General features: G+C 37.4%; 1 protein-coding gene across 1 annotated transcript in view; it reads right to left on the bottom strand.

Moving 5' to 3' along the window:
• LOC104909792 (receptor-type tyrosine-protein phosphatase kappa-like) overlaps window positions 1-20,083 on the bottom strand; it is a 129,649-nt gene that overhangs the window by 94,388 nt on the left and 15,178 nt on the right. Inside the window, exons 2-4 of the mRNA XM_010707399.3 lie at window positions 11,232-11,534; window positions 1,317-1,426; window positions 17-218 (exon numbers count right to left, since the gene is read on the bottom strand). Coding sequence (XP_010705701.2) covers window positions 17-218; window positions 1,317-1,426; window positions 11,232-11,534 — 615 coding nt within the window. The remainder of the gene's footprint in view (window positions 1-16; window positions 219-1,316; window positions 1,427-11,231; window positions 11,535-20,083) is intronic.

Raw genomic sequence — 20,083 nt, 5'->3', positions numbered from 1 at the left:
TTTTTTTTTTTTTTACCTGAAATGTTGGTTGTTACATTGATTGTGGTTGCTGGCCCAAACCCCTTGACAGTGCTTGCACGTAAAAAGAACTGGTAAGTAGTCCCAGGATGTAAATGTGAAAAGACGTGGTGTGTGCTGTTCCACAGTTTTGACACAGTTTGTGGAGGTCCTGCCACTGGAACTGCAGGATCAAACGACCGTATACTGCTGTAGCTCACCTGGAAAAAAAAGATTATTTCCAAAATTTTGTTACGGTTTCAGCACAAGGGGATTAAGTTAGCTTGGATGGAAATGAAACAAAAATCATATATTCAACTAACTACTCACTACTCAGTTTTCTCAGAGATACCATGTGTACTTGATGTGTGTTACTGTCCAGTCTGCTTCATTTGAAAGGGCATATGTATGTGCTTCATTTCTCACCATTGCAATGTCTGTCTCTCTATATAGAGGTGATAAAGCCTCGATTTCTTGGAAATGGGTGAACATTTGCCTGTCTATGAGAAAAAGTGAACGAGCTCTTTGTTTTTCTTTGCTTGTCTGTGCAGCTTTACTTTACTTAGTAAACTGTCTTTATCTCAACCTATGCTTTTTCTCACTTTTACCTTTACAATTTTCTCTTCCATTCCCATCGGGAAGAGTGAGTGAGAGGTTGGGTGGTGCTTGGCTGCCTACCAGTATCAAACCACAACACTTATTCAAGGGGGGTCTGTTTGGCTTTTTAGTTTCTCTGCCTTCTAAAAATCATTGCTACACAAAATTGTAGCTTTTGTTCCTTAAAAAGGCTGATGGAGAGGATGGCAATCTTTTCCCATATCAGTTCATTTTTAGAAAAGCTACCTGCCAGTCTTCTGCAGAAGTCACCAGAAGGCTGATGTATTAAACACATTCTAAATTGAATATATATGCAGGTTTCTCTGAGGGATGATATCCAAAGATCTCACAGAGTTAAAAAAGGTGCTTCCAAATTTAATAATCTTCTTACCTTTCAAGTAACCTTCTCTTCCAACAAATAAAATTTCACAGGTTATGTTTATCATGGCCTTGGAAGGACGAATAGTAACGATACAAGATTTTTAAAATTAGCACTTGCCATGTGGTTTGTAACACTGTTACATTCACTTGCTGAAGATATTAGACAGGGCTACTCAGGCAACAATGCATACACCACAATTATAAATTTTGAGCATCTATTCCAGTATTCTTTAAGTGAAGGCAGTGTCTAATTGAACAGTCCGCCTTCAGAGAAGAAGCAACCACCACCAGCCACCTCTCCTAGTCCTATCCTGTATGCTTGTCAGCTGTTTGATGATTACCTCATACTGAGTGATGATGCCATTTGGGTCCACAGGTTCCTTCCAGTTGAGGAAGATCTTATCTTCGAAAGGAGTTCCTTTCACTGACTTGGCAGGTATAGGTCCTGGAACTACAAACAAAATAAAACTTAAATTCAGGAGACAGACAAATTAAAGAGATGGCAGAACATCCTATTAAAATTGAAAGTCAGCACAGGTCTATTTTTATTAGCATTCATTCACATGCAAAAGATAGTGCTAGAGAGTATGAAAAGCACTTCAAAGCATATTTTGTCATTCACAATGAAGACAGAGCATGAAGTTGAAATGTTATCCCCACATACGGTTTTCAAAACTTAATGCAAAGTCAAATTCTCTTGTAATATAGCCAGGGGAAGTGGTTCAGGTTAGATTATTACTTCAGGTGTTCAGGGAACTCTGTAATATGCATATCATAGGACAAGGACTACATGGTTTTAAAATCCTTTTAAAAAGAAAAAATCAAAGGAAAGAAAGCCTATATATACAGCATGTTTCAAATGAGAGAAATGCTTACAAAATAATTTTCAGTCACCCCTTCTTATGATTTGTTGTCTTAAAGGGGAGCTGGGCATAAGAAAACAGCAGTTCAGCTGCCACTGCTTTCAACAGCTACAGCGCTCCCACTGCAGAAAGATCAAAACCGCTTACTTCAAATCTGTCAAATAAAAGATATTTTCAAAGCTTTGAACTGAACCGCACTAAGATGACCCTACTTTCTTATTTTAAATGGAACCAATATCCTTGCTGTAATAAAAAGTCTGAAGTGTCATCTCAGGCCTCTTTGCCTGAGTGATTCGCAGTGCCCGGTAATCCTATCAATGCCAGGTGGGAGTGCTTAGTTATCTCCCCTTCCAGCTCACAGAATATTTTTGCTCATACACATGGTTCCTTTTTAACCACAGCAGCTCACCTATGTTTGCAGGCATACATGCTGAAGGAATAAGGATAAGACTACCTGAAGAAACCCTAAAACCAAAGAAACACCCTCCTCCCTCAAAAAAAAAAGCCAAATTGTCAAAATCTTCAGTCTCTCAAGCTGTCAATATGTTGACATATACTCCCTCTCCCCCCTCCTCCTCAATTAGCTTGTCTTTTTCGGTCAAACATCCACTGAGCCCAGTGCATGACATTTCCTGAGCATTAATTTTCAAAGCATATTCACATTTTACAAAGAGTAAAAATAAATTAATAATCACTGGATCAAAGGAGGTGCAGGGCACTATGCTAGCAGTACCATGGTGTGTGTGGTGTGCCCCAGTAACATGTTTCATTTCAGTCTGCAAGGAAGTTGTAAATGATAATCTGACCCTTGGTACAAGCAACATCGTTTAGTACATTAATAATAAATTCATGGAGTCAGAGGAGCTAGCAGTAAACAGAGGAGAGCTTCACAGAAACTGTTTACCCATCTGTCAAGCTAAGACTTGGGAGAAGTTAACTAAAATCACACACTGCTGTTTTGCTTCAGTGTACTGATATGGACTGGGGACTGGATAAAGGCTGATATGCCATGACAGCCCCTTTGCGTTGTTTGTGGCATTCACAGATTTGCTGTAGGCAATGCTTTGTTTTGCACAGGAATGCTTCACTTTTTTTTGTCTCTACATCTGAAATGAGGTATGAATATACTCTGTTTTTTCCTAGATGTGCATGTGTATCTGTATGCACACGTCTGTGTTTAAGACAGACCATACAAATGCACCAGGACATACACACAAAATACGAAATTTGACAATAAAGCATATTAAAGCATATGACATTAAAAAATACAGACATAATTGCTCAAAACCCTGTAAAATACCTTTTTCTGTGATGCTTTTAAAGAATATGCTTCACATTTAATTGAATCTGGGTACAAAGCTCCAAGTTTCAGGCTTGCATAAAGACTCCTACATTTCTGCCAAGTGGGAGAAACCTCTGAGCTCTTTTCATTGTATGGCCCTATTTTTCTCTTCTATGCTATAAAATTATTTGCTTGTGGCAGCAGCAGTGTTAAACTGACAGGAATATCATCATCCCAGTTATTTTTATGCTTCTCTTCCTACTGGCAAGAGAAGGCCAGGAGAACAGAAGCTAGGATAGTGATGAGCAGCTTGCTGAGAATCCCAGTAAAAACAAGGTCAGAAAGCAGAGAAAGTATCTAGAGAAAGAGAGCAATAATTCCCATGTACCTCAGCCATCCCATAAATTCACCAAAAATGAAGATTGTGAACAACTTCAATTATTTGAGAGCTCAGCTAGAGTTAAAGCAAAGAAAGAAATATATGTTGAAATGGTTAGAAAAAGGAAGAGAAAGCTTTAGTTTGAAGGACACATTTTGGTGGGTTTGAAGCATCTTCTTCCCTTCCATTTTTTCAATTAAACCACTGTAACAACATATTATTTGCATAGGTTTACCAAAGGAAAGTGAGGAAGGTGTGAAGCAGAAGTATTTGCTTAAAAAACGCGCTGTGAGCAAGCACACATATTCCATTCATCTCATTAGTCAAAATAATATCTAATCTTCCATGTTTGTATTTTCATGTCTTTGTCCTCAGGCTAGTACTAGTTACACACAAAAATTAAAAAAAAAAAAAAAGAAAAAAAATGGGAGAAAGTCATAAAAAAAAGCCCCAACACCACAAACAAAAACTTGCCCTCAACAACAAAAAACCAACTGCAATATGACCAGACGATAACACTACAGTGAAGACCCAAACTGCACTCTTCCATTTGGGTAGCCATTACTATCTATTCCCTCCAACTTCCAAAAGGATTGCAAAGGTGTTAAGAAACACTTCAAGGTTTGCCTTTTGAAAAGCAGTATTCAGAGCCTCCCACTCTTTTATACAATCTTTAAGAAGTACGCAAGTGAAAAACATTCAGATAAACATCATCTTTCTGCTGGCAGCATCTTTCAGAAGCCACCACACAAGGAGCCCAAAAGATAGACTCCCTATAGGTATGTGTGTGCATCTCTAGAAGTCCCATAGCTCACTTTTGGGCATCGTGGCTACCTTGTCAGCCCCCTTTTCCTTTCTAAGCGAGCTCTTCTTCTTGTCTTTATAGATAGCCTACCGTAAATCAAATCATCCATGACTACTACAAGTGTATATTTAAGAGAAGTACATTACTTAAGATTCCATGTCAATGGCCAACTATCTGAATAATTCAAATAGTGTATGTAGCTATCAAAGAAGTTGTGCTCTAACATTTTAGCCTCTGCACCCTCTCTTTAAAAAGATTCTGGTCCCATTGATTTTCTTTCCATTTGCTGACTTTGTGAAGTGTGAACCCACCATCTCTGAGTGACAACAGCAAACAGTCTTATATACATTATTCTAGGTCAAGCTTCCACCAGGTTCAGACTTACGCTTAGCAGAGGAAAATAAATTATTTAGGAGGGTTGTGAACTATATGGTTTACAGAAAAACTTTTTACAATAAGGGTGGTGAGGCACTGGAACAGGTTGTCCAGAGAGATGGTGGAATGTCCATGGAAACATTCAAGGCCAGGCTGGATGGAACACTGAGCATCCACCCTGATCTAGCTGTGCATGTCCCTGTTCATTTCAGGGGAGTTGGACTAAATGACATTAAGGGTCCCTTCCAACTCAGACAATTCTGTGATTCTGTGACTCTAAAAGATTATGATCTTAAGCAAAAAACAAACAAAAAAATCCTCACAAAACAAAATCTCAAACTATTTTTCTATTAAAAAAAAAGGTATACAAATGTAAAAAACATGGAAAAAACAAACAAACAAAAAGGAACATAAAACTAATTTAAGTTTTAGCAATGTTTGTATAGGGGAAATGTTACAAGTTCATCTTTCAGGATTTAGATGCATTTCCAGAGCCCTGTTACGAAACTATGTATTTGTATAGTGAATAGCTGATAAGTTTTTGTTCTACAAAAGTAATGTGGTGGACTTCTGTAAAAACTATGCAGAACATAATTACAAGCTATCAATCTGACATAAAACCAATTCATTTTTGAGTAATATATTTGCATTAAACTATGTCACAGACACAAATAAATTTTTATTCACAAATAGTGTCACTTAAACCTTGTTGTACACTAACTTAACAGGAAATTTATAATACTTTATTTCTGGGAGAACAATGTACAAACTGACACCAGCCTCTATAAAATTGAATTTATATTGCTTCTGTTTTCCCGCTACATAATAAAAAAGTGCATGTAAACAGAGCATTTTTATTACCATGCTCTATGAAAGTCATGCAGAGTATTATTATGCAATACAGTAAAAGCTGTGTGTAGATATATGCACAGGTATAGGAAAAATTCCTTTGTAATAAAGGGTTTACTTTGAAGTAAAGTATACCAGCAACAAAGCTTATAGCCATCCTCAGAAGGCAGATGTTCTGTTTCCAGGAGATGGTGAAAGAGAATCTCTTCTACCATTTAAGTGTTATAAGCAATTAAAATGTCCAGCCTTTACATTTGCTCTGAGGGAAAAAAGCTAGGATTTATCATATTAGCTTATGCTTCCAACTGGCTCACATCTGCAGTTGCCACCTCCAGGCCCACGTAACTTCCCCATGATATAAAAATACAAACACAACAAATATAAATGCTTATGATCAAGCTATTTGCTATGCCAACTGGCAGTGGCTCATCAGTCTCAGTGGTGGCAGCATTTGTCATAGATATGGATACAAATATCATGCAGGGCTGAACCTGCACATTCAGCATTTGCTGAGCTATGGGCGTTGGGCATGGCTGCCCAGTGCATTTTGCTGTTTAAAGCCTTTTTGTCTCAAATATGGACTTTGGCACTTCTCAGCTCTGGGATTTGGAAACATTTGTTCGTTTTAGGGTAAAAATAACCTTACAAACTGACAAAATGGCAACTGCACAACTTACTAAAACCATGCAAATCAGTACTTGATGCCAGATTGAAGTAGCACATGGGCTGTCAATGAAGGCAATTATAAGGCCTATACATTACTCCTCACCCCATTGCAGAGAGCTTCAATAACTGTTAATCCTGGCCTGCTTTCAGGTGTAATTATGTCAAACACACCATTGCCAAAAAGCACCTCATACTGCATATCACTTTTTCAGCTATAAAGCTTCTAATATAGGCAACTAAAGGAAATGAAAGTAGAAAGTTGTTTCAGCCAGCGTAAATAATTCTGTGTTCCAGAGCCAATTTTTCCTGAGGTATTAATATAAAACCTAACTTGTACTTCTACTCCCTGCAATAGCTTTAAGCAACTTATTTCATTTGCTGTTCATTCAGTGTAAGTCTAAAATAAATCTGACCTAAAGAGTCAATAATTTCAATATTTTTCTTTCTTTCTCACAAATCAAGTTTTCTGATGTTTTAAATAAAAAGTGTTCACATGCCTTTCTACCATCACTTTCCTCTCTTTCAATTACATGCTGTTAGCAAATCCTACCTATCATCTGAAAAAATGATTGGGGTTATTTTCAGGAGCTGATGGACAAGCAGGTCATTCCAGGCTCCTTTTATGAAGGGCAGTGGAGCATTTATAACCAGTTTCCGTTTGCTGCTGCTCAAGATGTAAAACTTCCTTCCTATTTGATTATATCAACACTAAGTTTTGCCACGACACAATAAATGTAGTGCATTTATCTCCCTTTTTCGTCAGGGACTGAAGTCAGTGCTTTTAGTGAGGGCATACACGGATAACTTTACATCAAATTCTTTATCATTTCATCATGAGTTTTACTTTATTAACTGTAACTACCTGCCAATTTCCAGTAAGATTAGTATTTGGCATTCACTTGACATCTGTGCACGTCACTCAGCTAAGTTACACTTTTTTTCAAGACAGTTTGCTATTTCAAGTAGTCTTTGCAACCCTCCTTTGCTGCATCAGGCTTACTCATCTTGCCTGCTCATCTTGCTGCATTAACTTTTCTCCCAGGTGTGCTATTTTTGTTACTTGAACTATGTTACAAGCAGAGTTTTATGTCTATGTTCTTCCAAAGCTCCTTGAAGCATTTTTTGTTTCCTTTGATCGAGACATATATCTCCTCTTTTTTTTCTCCAATATTTTCCTGGGGTGCCAGAACAGCTTGAAAAAGCACAAAGGAAACAATCCCTTTTATAACAAATGCTGAACGTGGGGAAAAAAAAAAAAGAGTATATATATGTATTTCTAAAGGCAACTTACAGTCTACTAACAAAAATGGAAAAATAGTAGATGTCAACTATAAATTCCTCTCTCTTGCAGTTGGAGGAACGTATTTCAGATTTTTGTATTATGGTAATATACAAAACATTTTAGTTTTTCTTTTCTTTTTTTTCTTTTTTTTGGTCCTGTCTATGTAACATTTCCCTCTTACCCAGCTGTTTCTCCAAATGGTGAGCCAGCTGAAATTTTCCAAGAAGTGAGAATAGTGGTAGAGTTGTATACTGGGTGTCATAGCCCTGTGCTGTAGTGCTATGCATCTCTATAGAGCTGAATGAACTACACCCTCCAAAAGATCAGGGTGCCTCACTTATTTCCAATGAGTGTGTGACCAAAGCTTTGGTACACTTTACACCCCTAAAAGGGCACTTATCCTATGACATATGACCTTTTCAATTAGTTGTTCTTTGGTATTAGTTGTCATTCCTTCACTAGGTACAAAATCATCAAATTCACAATTTGCTTTCTCCACAGTTGTTCTCTCTAAATGACTGTCACTATTTCTGCTAATTCACCATTTTCTGCATCTGTTTCCAACTAAAAATTAAGGAAACTTCTATATTCATTAATTCCATCCACCATACATTGCTTTTAAAAAGGGCTCCTTTGAGTTTGCAGCACCTGTGTCATGCAGCTCCGAGAATGTGCATAGATTGCTGATTTATGTAAAATGATAAAGTCATGGATAGTTTTTGTACTTTGTTCAACATGTCTTTGTCCTGCATGCATGCATCCCCAGATTTCAAAGAATCACAGAATTGTAGGTATTGAAAGGGACCTCTAGAGATCATCGAGTCCAACCTCCCTGCAAAGCAGGCTCCCTACAGCAGGCTGCACAGGTAAACCTTACTTCTTTTTTTTTTTTTCTTTCTTTTTTCCCCTGTATTGAGTCTTTCAAACACATTCAAACCCAAGCTACACAGCAAGAGCTTGTTCCAAATCTTAGTGGTCTCTCCCAATGAAAGATGGTAATTCAGCTGTAAACTAGTCAAATATTTCCTTGTTTTCTTATTCTTTTTGTAAAAACTAGCAGTACATTGCTGGTACTTCAAGTTTTTGTGGAATTCAGCTCCACACAAATTACTACATTAAAAATTAATTTTTACCGACTCCAGTTAAACTGAAATACTTAAGTCAACAAGTATTCAGCTCTAGTCAGAAGAAGGGCTATTTTGGGGCTGTTTGATACTCTTGGCTTTCCTTTCATCCAGGTTTTGAATAATAAGCTACTAACAGCTTCTTCACTTGTCAGTCATGGCTCAAGAGGTCTGAAGAGCTTCTGAAACTTACCCTACCCTTTTACTAAGCATTTTCTGAATTAATTTTGCTCCTGGCATGATATGCTGCTCAGTTATCACTCAGTGCTCTGGCTTTTGTGACACCAGAGATCCATATAAGTCCAACATCCTCTGAATTTAAAGAATCCTAGATTTTCAAAAGTGTAAAAAGTTTCTGGCAGGGTGACAGAAGAAGAGATGAAGGGTAACAAACAAACAAATAAATAAATAAATAAAAGAGAAGGGAAAAAGACATGGAAGCATGGGGAAAATGGATAGAGCAACAGAAGATGAGGTCAAAATGGGAAAGAAGAAGAGAGGAAACCATTGGGGCAGGTATCTTCAATTTCAACAATTTACAGATTCCAGAAAGTGGTCATGGCCCCAGATTGTAATGAAAATCACGTTAATTCTACAAAACCTACAAAAAGCATGATTACAATGAGGCTACTTCTGACTGTATGTGAAATATGTGGGGCACAGGACTACGCATTTTACTGTAGCTCTCATGCTTCTAGTTTGAATCCTGCTTTAGGCAGCAAACTGTCTTTTCACACAGTTTAGATGGAAACTTAATCACTCAGATATTAGACTGAACTCACACCCTACACAAATACAGTTAACTACGGAAATTAGTTTAGTACTGCTGTAAGATCTCAAAGAACCATGCAGGTGTGAATATCTCTTTGACCCTCTATGATGGCTAACAGCCCTCATGATTGCATCTTGCTTACATGTCACGTACTTTGAAATATATGACTAAACGGACACACACTTCCAATTTAATCAATAGTGCATAATCAAAAACATGCATTTTACTCCCAACAGAATCACTGACTTGGTCTCACAAGAGGGTATTTCTAGGTTACAAGCATAACCATCACCACTGTGTCTGACTATACCCTTCAAAGTGCATTAATTCTTCCATGAAAATAGCACTTGCTTGAAATAGTGTACCTTAGCAAATTCTGTTCCCTGCTGACATGCTACTCCAAAAGACTGCCTGATGTGTATAATTTTCGATGAGTATCCCACAACAAAAACAGAAGACAAAATATATGCACCTGACTCTGCTCTTCACAATCACTTCTGTGATGAGCAACTACCATCACTGCATACCCAACTACATAAAGACTATCAGAAACCATAACCCTCCTTGAAAATGGAATTAAAAAGAAAAAGAAAGCTATTTTTCCATGGACACTGAATATTGCTACTACTTTTTCTTTTTTTTTTTAACCTCAAGGAAAAGAGCGACCATAAATACATCGTAAGTACAGATAAAGAAATAATTCATCATGACTTATATTTATAATTAATTTTAAATAAAATAATGCTAAAATTTGAATAGCATGAAACATTCTAATTTTGAACTTGTCAATAAATCTTCATGTGATGCATCCCTACCACTATAGCTTTCTACAGCTCCTCATACTCTGACTATTTTAATCAGCTGTTTTTCTTTCTTTATTGCAACAGTAAACATATTCTTCTTCCATTTCTTGTAAAACTGAAAATATATCGCAAAAAAGTGCCACCAGTTTCTAACCTTGCTATCCATATATATAGCCATATATTGTTCTCATTTATTTTATAAGCAAGGAATCATGCTACTTCTTAAAAGTTTATCTTTTTATGTAGCTATGCTCATACATTACCCCAAATAATCATTTTAGTTTTTTTAACCCCTACGGAAATACCTATTTTGATTTTGTTGTTGACAATATTTCAATAAAATCTAAAGATAAAAAAAGGAAACTCAAATTGCTCATTGTTTCCACAGCTGTAGCCTTATTAAAGAAAGTATCTATTTTAATTTCTTTAATGCCAGTATTCTTAGAAGAATGTCACCATCACTGTCTACGTCTATTCTTTATTTCTCTCAGACTGTGGTAAGTTAAACCTGCCTCGTGTCAATGAAATTTCATCCAGAGCATTTTAAAGAGGAGTTGCTGAAATATTACTTTAATCTGGTAGGTGTTTTAAAACTGTTAAATACACTATACTGTAACCTAGAACATAAATAAATTATTGGTCAAATAGAAGACCTGCAAATCTTGAACAGTCTTAAGCCATCAAACTGCATATTTAAATACCATGTACAGATTATATTCTTTTTCAAATAGCATGCCTAAAATGACAATGAAGAAGCCTTTACCACCACGTGTTTCTTGTCACCTGCATTAACACATTTTTGCAATGACTGGGAAATGAACCTTTTTTTCTTGCAAGACAGAAATTCAGTTTCACTTGAGCTGTAGGGACAGTTTGGGCTACGTATGCAAGTTGACATTTATAGTATTTTTAAAGCTGTTGTTTTAGGGCTAATTAATACGTTTAAAGAACAGAACCTCAGTCTTTCAGGCTACATACTGTAGCACACAAAGTCAATTCCTTCCACCTGTCTAGACCAGACTTGGACATAATTTCTGTAACAACGTTTATGCATACCATCTTCATCTGTCTGGATAATGGTCTCCTCACTTTCCTTCCTCCCTTCTGGGTTGGTTAAGATCATTTTGAGGCTGACATTTGTGTATGGAGGCAGATGATCCACAACATGCTGGGGTGCTTTGGGGTCCATGTCCAAGCAGTCTGCCTTGCTCTCGTTGCGTCCACAGAAGTAATGGTAACATATTGTGACATTGAAAGTGTGGCAACGAGTGATATTGTAACCCAAAGATTCCCAATCCACTGCAATGTGTCTGGCCTGAATCTCAGCAATCTTCAAAGTTTTAGGTGTTCTCATAGGTTCTAGAAAACAGAGTAAAAAAAAGAAAAATGTTAACAATGTTCACTCTTGCACAGAATAGTAAGATTCTGTAGATGATAGCTACAGAAATGTGAAAACAAAGGAGATGCACACAGATGTATTACTGGAAGAAGTACCATCCTTTGTGCAGGTGCCTGAAAGCAAAAAACTCCCACAGTTTCCATGCTTTTATTTCCTCTTCAGGGTCTCTTTCCAACTTTCATTCAGTGATTAAGACTTATTAACAGTGAAGAATTGTTATTAATAGTGTAACGATTCAAAGCAACTGAGAATACAGACAGCAGATGTAAAATTGTCCAAAATGCCACCCAGTTGTCACCACTGGCTTTCCTTCTTAATTTTCACCCTTTCCTCCCATTTTTATTTTTACCTGAGAAAATTAGATAATATATCATAGTGATGAAGAGTCAACATTCACCGCACTATGATTTATCATGCCACAAAGCAATGCTGTATGCTAATTAGCTAATCACCTTACTAAGCCAGCAATTACAAAAAATGATGCAGATATTAACTGATGTTTATTAATTTTAATAATGAGGCTATCCATTCAAACAAAACCCCTGAGAAATACTGTAAAAAAACCTTTTGGATATTCCGATTATATCCCTCTTCTTTCAGATCCCTAAAACTTTGGCCACTGCTCTGAAATGGTAATCTCTGAACTGTGACCCAAGTCCCCCCGCCAAGCAAATTCAATAGGGGAGGACGTGACTGTCCCCCCCAAGCTGTCATCAATCCTTCATCATCTCTCTAACACATTCATTCCTCATGCAAGGCTAACTTTTATTGTTGAACTTAATTAAAATGATTACACAGTGAAAATCATGGCCATGACTACATATACACTATGTATATGTTTCACTAGAAATATATCAAGGGGATTTTTGTACCTTGCTAACACATACTTCTTCACTACAGAAAATAGAGCCTGCTGTAGGTACAGCTGCAGCCTTGTGTCCTTGTTGGTGTAAGGTCAAAACCATTGAAATCATCCAAGAAAGTGAAACACAGCATTTCTCTTTCTGGACCTAAGTGTCCTGTGTAACTTGCACTTATGAAATGAGAATCCCAACCATGGTAACAGTAAGCCAAAAGCACAGATGGTATACTGAAACAAGGAAATATCAATCAGTATAATCTATTTAGACAAGGTTTTCAGGGCAAACCACAGAATTTTAGTTTCAAACACCAGAACAAACAAATTCTAAATGTAACATAAAGGTATTTCTTAAGAAAGATGATAAAATGGGAGGAGCTGTTGACTTTGTCAAGAGTAGAGAAATCTTGACCTAGAGGTCTGAACAATTATCAGGTGCAAGAAGTTTAACAAGAGCAAGTGCTGGATTCTGGACCTGGGATGAGGCAGCCCCGGGTATATGTACAGACTTGGTGAGGAGAGGCAGGAGAGCAGCCCAGTGGAAAAGGATCTGAGGGTTCTGGTTTGACAGCAAGTTGATTCTGAGCCAGCAATGTGCCCTGGCAGCCCAAAGGGACACCAGTACCCTGGAAAGTATCAGGCCCAGCACTGCCACTGAGCAAGGGGAAGGGTTGTACCACTCTGCTCTGCACTGTGCAATCTCACCTCAAGCACTGGGTAAGTTTGGTTGCCACAACATAAGAAGGACATAAAACTATGAGAGGGTCTGGAGGACAAGATGTATGAAGAGTAGCTGAGGTCCTTTGGTTTGTTCAGCCCAGAGCAGAAGATGCTAAGGGGAAGCCTCATGGCAGCCCAGAGCTCCTCACAAAGCGAACAGGTGGAAAGTAGTGAGCTCTGCTCTCTGGTGACAGCAACAGGACCCAAGGGAATGTCATGGATCTGTATCAGGGGAGAGTTAGGTTGGCTGTCAGGAAAAGGTTCTTCACCAGAGAGTGGGGGGCATGGAACAGGCTTGCCAGGGCAGTTGTCATGGCACTGAGCTGCTGGAGTTCAAGTGTCTGGACAATGCTCTCAGAGATAGGGTTTGGATTTTGGACGGCCCTACGTGGAGCCAGTGGTTAGAGTTGATCCTTGGGTATCACTTCCAACTCTTATGATTCTATGATCCTTCTGAATCCTTTCCAGCTCAGGATATTCTACAAATCTTTTAGTCTGAAGGAAAAAAAAATTATGCCTATTTGCTTCTATGATCTCTCTCTTTCTGGGTTTTGAAAAAACGTGTTCGCTTTGCCCTTAGATACCAATTTATCACATATATGGGAAAAAATACAAATGCAAAAATAGACATCCTGGGCAGTAGCCTTCTGAACATATTGTATAATGCCACAATAGAGATGTGAAGCTGAAAGATACTACTGAAAAGGTCCTTGAGAAATAAGAGACAAGAAGAGAAGGAGGAAAAAAAGTTTTTTATAGAATAGACAATGACACTTCACCAAGTACCAACAGGTGAGAGGCAGTTGTAAACAAAGAAGCAACACAGCAATCTACTGAAGGACCTGGTAAGAGTCTTCACAAAACAAGTATTTCTTTGGCTACACTAAGTACTCAGAAAAAAACCTAACACATATTCAGGCACTGCTTAGGGGGGGAAAGAAAAAAAAAGTATCTCTAAAATGGAAGTAATAATTGTTAAGCTTTTTACACACACAAGTGACAAGAAAGTTACACATTCTCTGATATATTTTGAGGTCTAAAAGAGTAAATATTGTTTTGAACTGTAGGCTTCTTTTTCCTTTTAAAATGGATTGGTTCTTCCCCTATTAGCAATTCTGTATTTATTCTACTAATCCAGGTTATGCTTCCATCCACCACACCAGAAGAACCTGAATTTAAAGTTTATTAGAACTGCTAAAAGAATTATAATATGGTACAAGCCATTTGACCATGAAGATTGAAAACAGTACTGTTTGAAGCAGACTAATCAGTAGCAAAAAAAGCACTATATTTTCATCTTGCTTCTTTCCTGACAAGCCGTACAATGCATTCATACTGTGCAATACAGAACTTGAAAAGAAAAAAAAAAAGTTTTGTTAATCTTAAAAAAAAATAAATTACAATTTATGCAAATTTTACAAATGTGTCACAGCATCAGAAGAGATACTGAAAAGAATCCTTTATTCCACAGTCAAACAGGAAAGAATGAAAGACAGAGTGTGATCTCACTTTCTCACAACTATTCCCTTCTTTGTCAGAAATTAAACAACTTCTGCAATATTGAGATGGTAATTAAAATCTGCCGAGTCTCTCAACAGCTTTGGTAAACTCTGCCAACAGTCCCACTGCTTCTAAAACGATGCTCTGAAACAACAATTTTACTCCTGCCTCCAGGCAACATTTATCTCAAGGATCTCTAGAGGTAAAGACCAGTTGTTTTATACGACCACATCACAAAGCCTCCATCTGTAACACCTCACTAGAAAGCAATCTCCCAATAATTATTTTTCTCAGATAATATATTACTGAATTTTTGAGCAGGCTTCCCCAAAATCCCAGCATCTCATTAAGAATAATTCTATTCTAGATAGGAGCAAAAGAGACTGCTCATCTGCCACTTTTCCCTTTCCCTATCTTAAGGGGACTTGAGTTTACTGAAATATTTTCTTTATCCTCCTGTGGTTTAATTTCAATTTATGCATTCTCTTCTGATCTCAGGATATTGTTTCTGTACCACTAAACCTAGTGAATTCACTTTTACCCTGCCTTCCCAATTGTTGTTTCCCACTCTTTCCTTTTCAGCCATATCTAGAACTTTTATTCAAAATGCCTGGGTATTCAAGTCCATAATGTCTTGCTTCTTTGATGACTTAGTAACGTCAAAATGGCACACTCTGCTGAAGAGGGAAGAAATATGACTCTCTCAAAATCTATTCATTTCTTTACCTATCAGCTGGAGTTTTAATAATATTTAATGACAGCAGAAAGTCTGTACTATTTTCCAAACATTAATTTATCAATTAGCCTTGTGAGACAAATAAGTGTTTATGCTAATTCTGCAAGAGAAAAAGACACTAAAAGGTTAATAACTTGTTCAAAACTCCAAGGTCATTTAAGTGCCAGCAGCAGAAAAAAATGAGCAGTCCTCAGATTCCAGGTAGCAGTGACTCACAGCAGCAGTCCTTCAGAGACCTCATTTACACTCGACCTTCCACTGCCAACACAGAAATGCAAACTCCACTGCACGCTCCTAACCTGTAGCTCCTTTTTAGAAGAGTTCATGCCATTTTTCCTAGACCAAATTTGAAAGCGTAACAGTGGCTTACTCATTTCCAAGATAATATTCTAAACCTATCACCTAGTTTCAATGAGGGGGAGGATTTTGAAAGATTTTTTTGAATTTAGAAATTGAGTGAAGCAATACTTCCTTTGTTTTATAACTAATTCTGTTTTCAAAACTAAAATAAAAATAAAAAATTAAAATTAAAATATTTTTAAGACTTTCTCTATAATGGAAAACACATTTAACACAGAAGATGGTTCCTTGTGGTGATGGCATAAAACACTTTGGCCTCCTGTTGCTGAAATTCAATATCCTGAGACTGTCTCAAGCTCTTAAGCATGAACATCCTGACTGGCAGAGTCACATCCTCCAAAAGAAACACAGCCATGAGACATATGGAGGGTTTGGTGATGGTGTTGCAGTGCAAATTTTTAGATCAGTGAAAATATGTAATTTGTTCTTCATATGAGAAGCTGAGGAAAGGACCAGTTCAAACTGAATCTTAACTGGGGACTGCAGGGCACAATTTGTACTATTTTGCCTCAGAATGCCCTTCAGTCTGCATCATTTCTTCCACTAAACCTACTGCCCCATCCTCCCAAGCCCCTCTCCCAGGAACATGCTTCCCTCCACCAGATCCACCTTGTCCACAGCCACTGCTATTACCTCCATACATTTCTCACTGCTGTTTACTGCCTGTCTTTTGCTGCACCCGAACGCCATTATCTTCCTCCTCATCACCCTAGTTGCATGTCTTTTCTAACAAATACTACTATTTGCTCTCTTACTCAGATCCATCACCCAGTCTGACTGTTGTTACATTTACCAATTAAAAACAGAAGCACTGAGAGAATATAAAGAGAACAGAAAAACAAAAACAAACAAACAAAAAACAAAAAAACCAAAAACCAAAAACCTAGAATAGTAAGAGAGATTTCTACATTTATACAGACTACTAAGTCCTCATTTCTTATTCAGAAACAGCATTAAGTAAGAGAATTACATGCACATGGTATTCACTTGCAACAATTTATGGATCAAAAAGATTTAACTCAATGTTATGGGATAAAATAAAGAACAGCTTCAGAAATTCTCCAAAGGTTAATAATCCAGGGATAGCTGGCAAAAGAGACAGAACCTGCTGACCTCATACCATCTCTGAACCGCAGGATGATTTAATAAGAAGCTCCAGATAACAGATAAAATGAAATTCAATTTCTTTAGTACTTGATAAGCAACACGTGATATGACAGGTCAATATCAGGGCCTCTTTGTAGAGATTATCTTCACTTATACAGAAATGGCAGTGAAAAGAAAAGAACTTCAGTTACAGAAGGAACAAGGTGATATCATGCATTTCCTCAGAACCAATTTTTAATGATAAAACTTATTACGTAAATTAAAACTATCCCATCAAATAAGATTAATGAAGCATGATAATTCTTTTTGGTTTCCTGCCTTTCATCAGAAATCCTAAACTTTGTTTGCAATACACAGTTACATGCAAGGGAAAGAGGATTAGATTTTCTGACTAACAGGTAAAACATTTTTTGTTTGTATGAAGTGGAAAATTACCAAATTTTAAAGCACAGACAGTTAAGATAAATATAGTGCTTCTTGAATAACACCATATGCTGTCATCCAATGCATCCTGCCAGAACATGCAATTTTTAATTGGAGTTGGCTTTCTGATTTGTACATTTTTTTGCCCTCCTTGCCTCCTCGTACTCTTTCTGGTACAGTAAAAGACTGTGGGGCTGATTTCAAATCTCTACTTTACCTGCACTGACTGAAATTCATACCAAGTTTAAGAGTATCCAGTCACTCCCATTAATGACACAGAAAAAAAAAAAAAAGGAATCTTAACCTTAAGAGGGAGATACAATGCATAAATCCACAATGCCACTCACTACATGAAAGACATCAAGGCTCTGGGATGTGTCAAGAGAAGGGCAACAAAGCTGGTGATGAATCTGGAGTACAAGTCTTACAAGGGCAGCTGAGGGGACTGGGATTCTTTAGTCTGGAGAAGAGGAGGCTCAGGGGAGACCTTATCCCTCGCTACAACTATCAGAAAGGAGGTTGAAGCGAGGTGGAGGTCAGCCTCTTCTCCCAGGTAACTGATGATAGGACTAGAGGGAATGGCCTCAAGTTGCAAAAGGGGAGATTCAGGCTGGGTATCAGGAAAAAGTCTTCTCCAAAAGAGTGGTCAGGCACTGGAACAGACTGACCAGGGAGGTGGTTGAGTCACTGTGCCTGGAGGTGTTCAAGAAATATTTAGATGTTGTACTAAAGGGCATAATTTACTGGGGGAATATTGGTGGTATGTGGATGGTTGGACTAGATGATCTTGGAGGTCTTTTCCAACCCTGGTGATTCTATGATTCTGTAAGTTTTGAGCAACGTGGTGCTTATATCCAATAGAAGCTCCTACATACAGAAGTAAATGTGTGACAATTACTAAAGGATTAGTAGATTTAAGATAGCAATCCTTAATTTGAAATGCTTGTTTATGACCGAACCTCCTTTAATTATCTTGCCCTGACATTTAAAAATAAAAAAGACAAATTTTTCTGCTAATATTCTCAATCTGAACACCCACTGGAATTCCCCAGACTTTTCTTTATGAGAACATGAGCCTCTCTGTCCTGTGGCTTCTCCTGACCTTTCCAGAAAGAGTCTTTCCTTGGCATGTGGGAAATAAAAAGGAATTATTCTTAGATGTCACTGTGGATCCTGCTGCTTCCTCGGTTCATGCAAGGTCCTACAAAAACAAAATGTTCCCCAAACTCACAAAAATATTACAGTTGGGCTGCTGTAAAGAATTCCTCTAAAAAGACCACTAAAAAGAGCACATAAGAATGGCATGAGCAAAAAACACTGGAGGAAGTACAACCAAAACCAGAACAGCTGTGAAATGTGTAGTAAGAAAGCAATCTTTCTCATTTGCTTATTTCAGCTGCTTTACTGTCAATTATTACTTCTGTTATTAGTGAACAATGAATTTTAGAGAAACATTTTACATAGACACTAAGTTCCCTCTCATCCTAAACTCAGTTCAGATTGATATATATGAAAAGCAGACCACTCACTGAACAGAACTATACTGGATTTATCACAATTTTCAACAGACAACCAAAGTCTGAGCACAAGAGAACATAAACTCTGATCACTTCTGCATTTCTTTAAGTGATCTGCTATCTGTCAGCATCCTATTTGCCTTTTTGGTCACTTAACTTTAAGCTTCTAGTATGTAAGCACGTGCTTTCAAGATAGTCATCTAAATTCCATTTATTATTAGGTTAGAAGGATTAAAAACCAAGCATACATACAACATGACCAGTTGAAGAAATTTAGGAGGAGAGAAATGACCAGCTGAAGAAATTTAGGAGGAGAGAAATTGTACTTCAAAAGTACTTGATCATTATCTCCACTGATTAAGAAGGCAACCCATGACAGTAGTGGATATCTACAGATATCTACAGCAGGTCTGATGACTTTCCTAAAGGCTGCATCTATATCAGCAACATGCATTTTGAGTAGAAGAAAAATACTGGAGATTGAGATTTGACATCCACACTGTAAACATGTTGCACGGTTTTACTAGATGTATTTTGGATTCTTGAATCAGTTGTCCTTCAGTGGCTGGACATGCATCACAGAAACCTATTTTCCAGTTCCATTTCAAAGAAATCTGGTTTGCACATTCTGTGACAGCCCCGTGATACAAAAGAATGTGTATGAATTGGGGACAGTCATGAAATTTCCATCAAAAGTGCGTTCCTTTACCAAAGCTAAATCACTAACAGATTGTCTCTCAGTCTCCATTAGAAAAATCCAGGACAACTTACTTGAACTATAAATAAATTATGTTATGAACAAAGAAAATCCTAGGTAAGGTTGTATGTTCTAGAATATACATGATGAAAACCCTGTGTTTCAAGGATCTACAAATTGAAAAGAACTAAGTTATATAAAGCCCCTAAGGAACACAAATTATACTCCAAATGCCTAAATTACACTGCAAATGTTGCATGGAAAACCTGGATCCTACTGAGGTATGACTGTGGATGCCTAAGGGTCATGCTTGCCAGAAGATTACCTACAAATGTAATCTGGAATTGGATATTGCTCTTGGCAGAGTTTAGTCTGTCTAAATATGGCCCTGGTGCTGGAGGAACATAATAGCTATGAAATATCTAAAAGCAACACATATTTCTTTAGGATCTTCTAGGGAAAACAGATCTTAAAACTAAGTTGATGTAAGAATATATGTTAAACAACAGTACGATAATACAGGAAGGTTCAATTTATTCAGTCATCACAAGAATGTCATGCATTTCATTCTAATTTCCTTGAACCGTTTT

This window comes from Meleagris gallopavo, chromosome 2, assembly GCF_000146605.3.
Source record: "Meleagris gallopavo isolate NT-WF06-2002-E0010 breed Aviagen turkey brand Nicholas breeding stock chromosome 2, Turkey_5.1, whole genome shotgun sequence".
NCBI classification, from domain to species: Eukaryota; Metazoa; Chordata; class Aves; order Galliformes; family Phasianidae; genus Meleagris; species Meleagris gallopavo.
The sequence above is the reverse complement of the archived record's forward strand: the minus strand, read 5'-3'. Positions and strand labels throughout refer to the sequence as shown.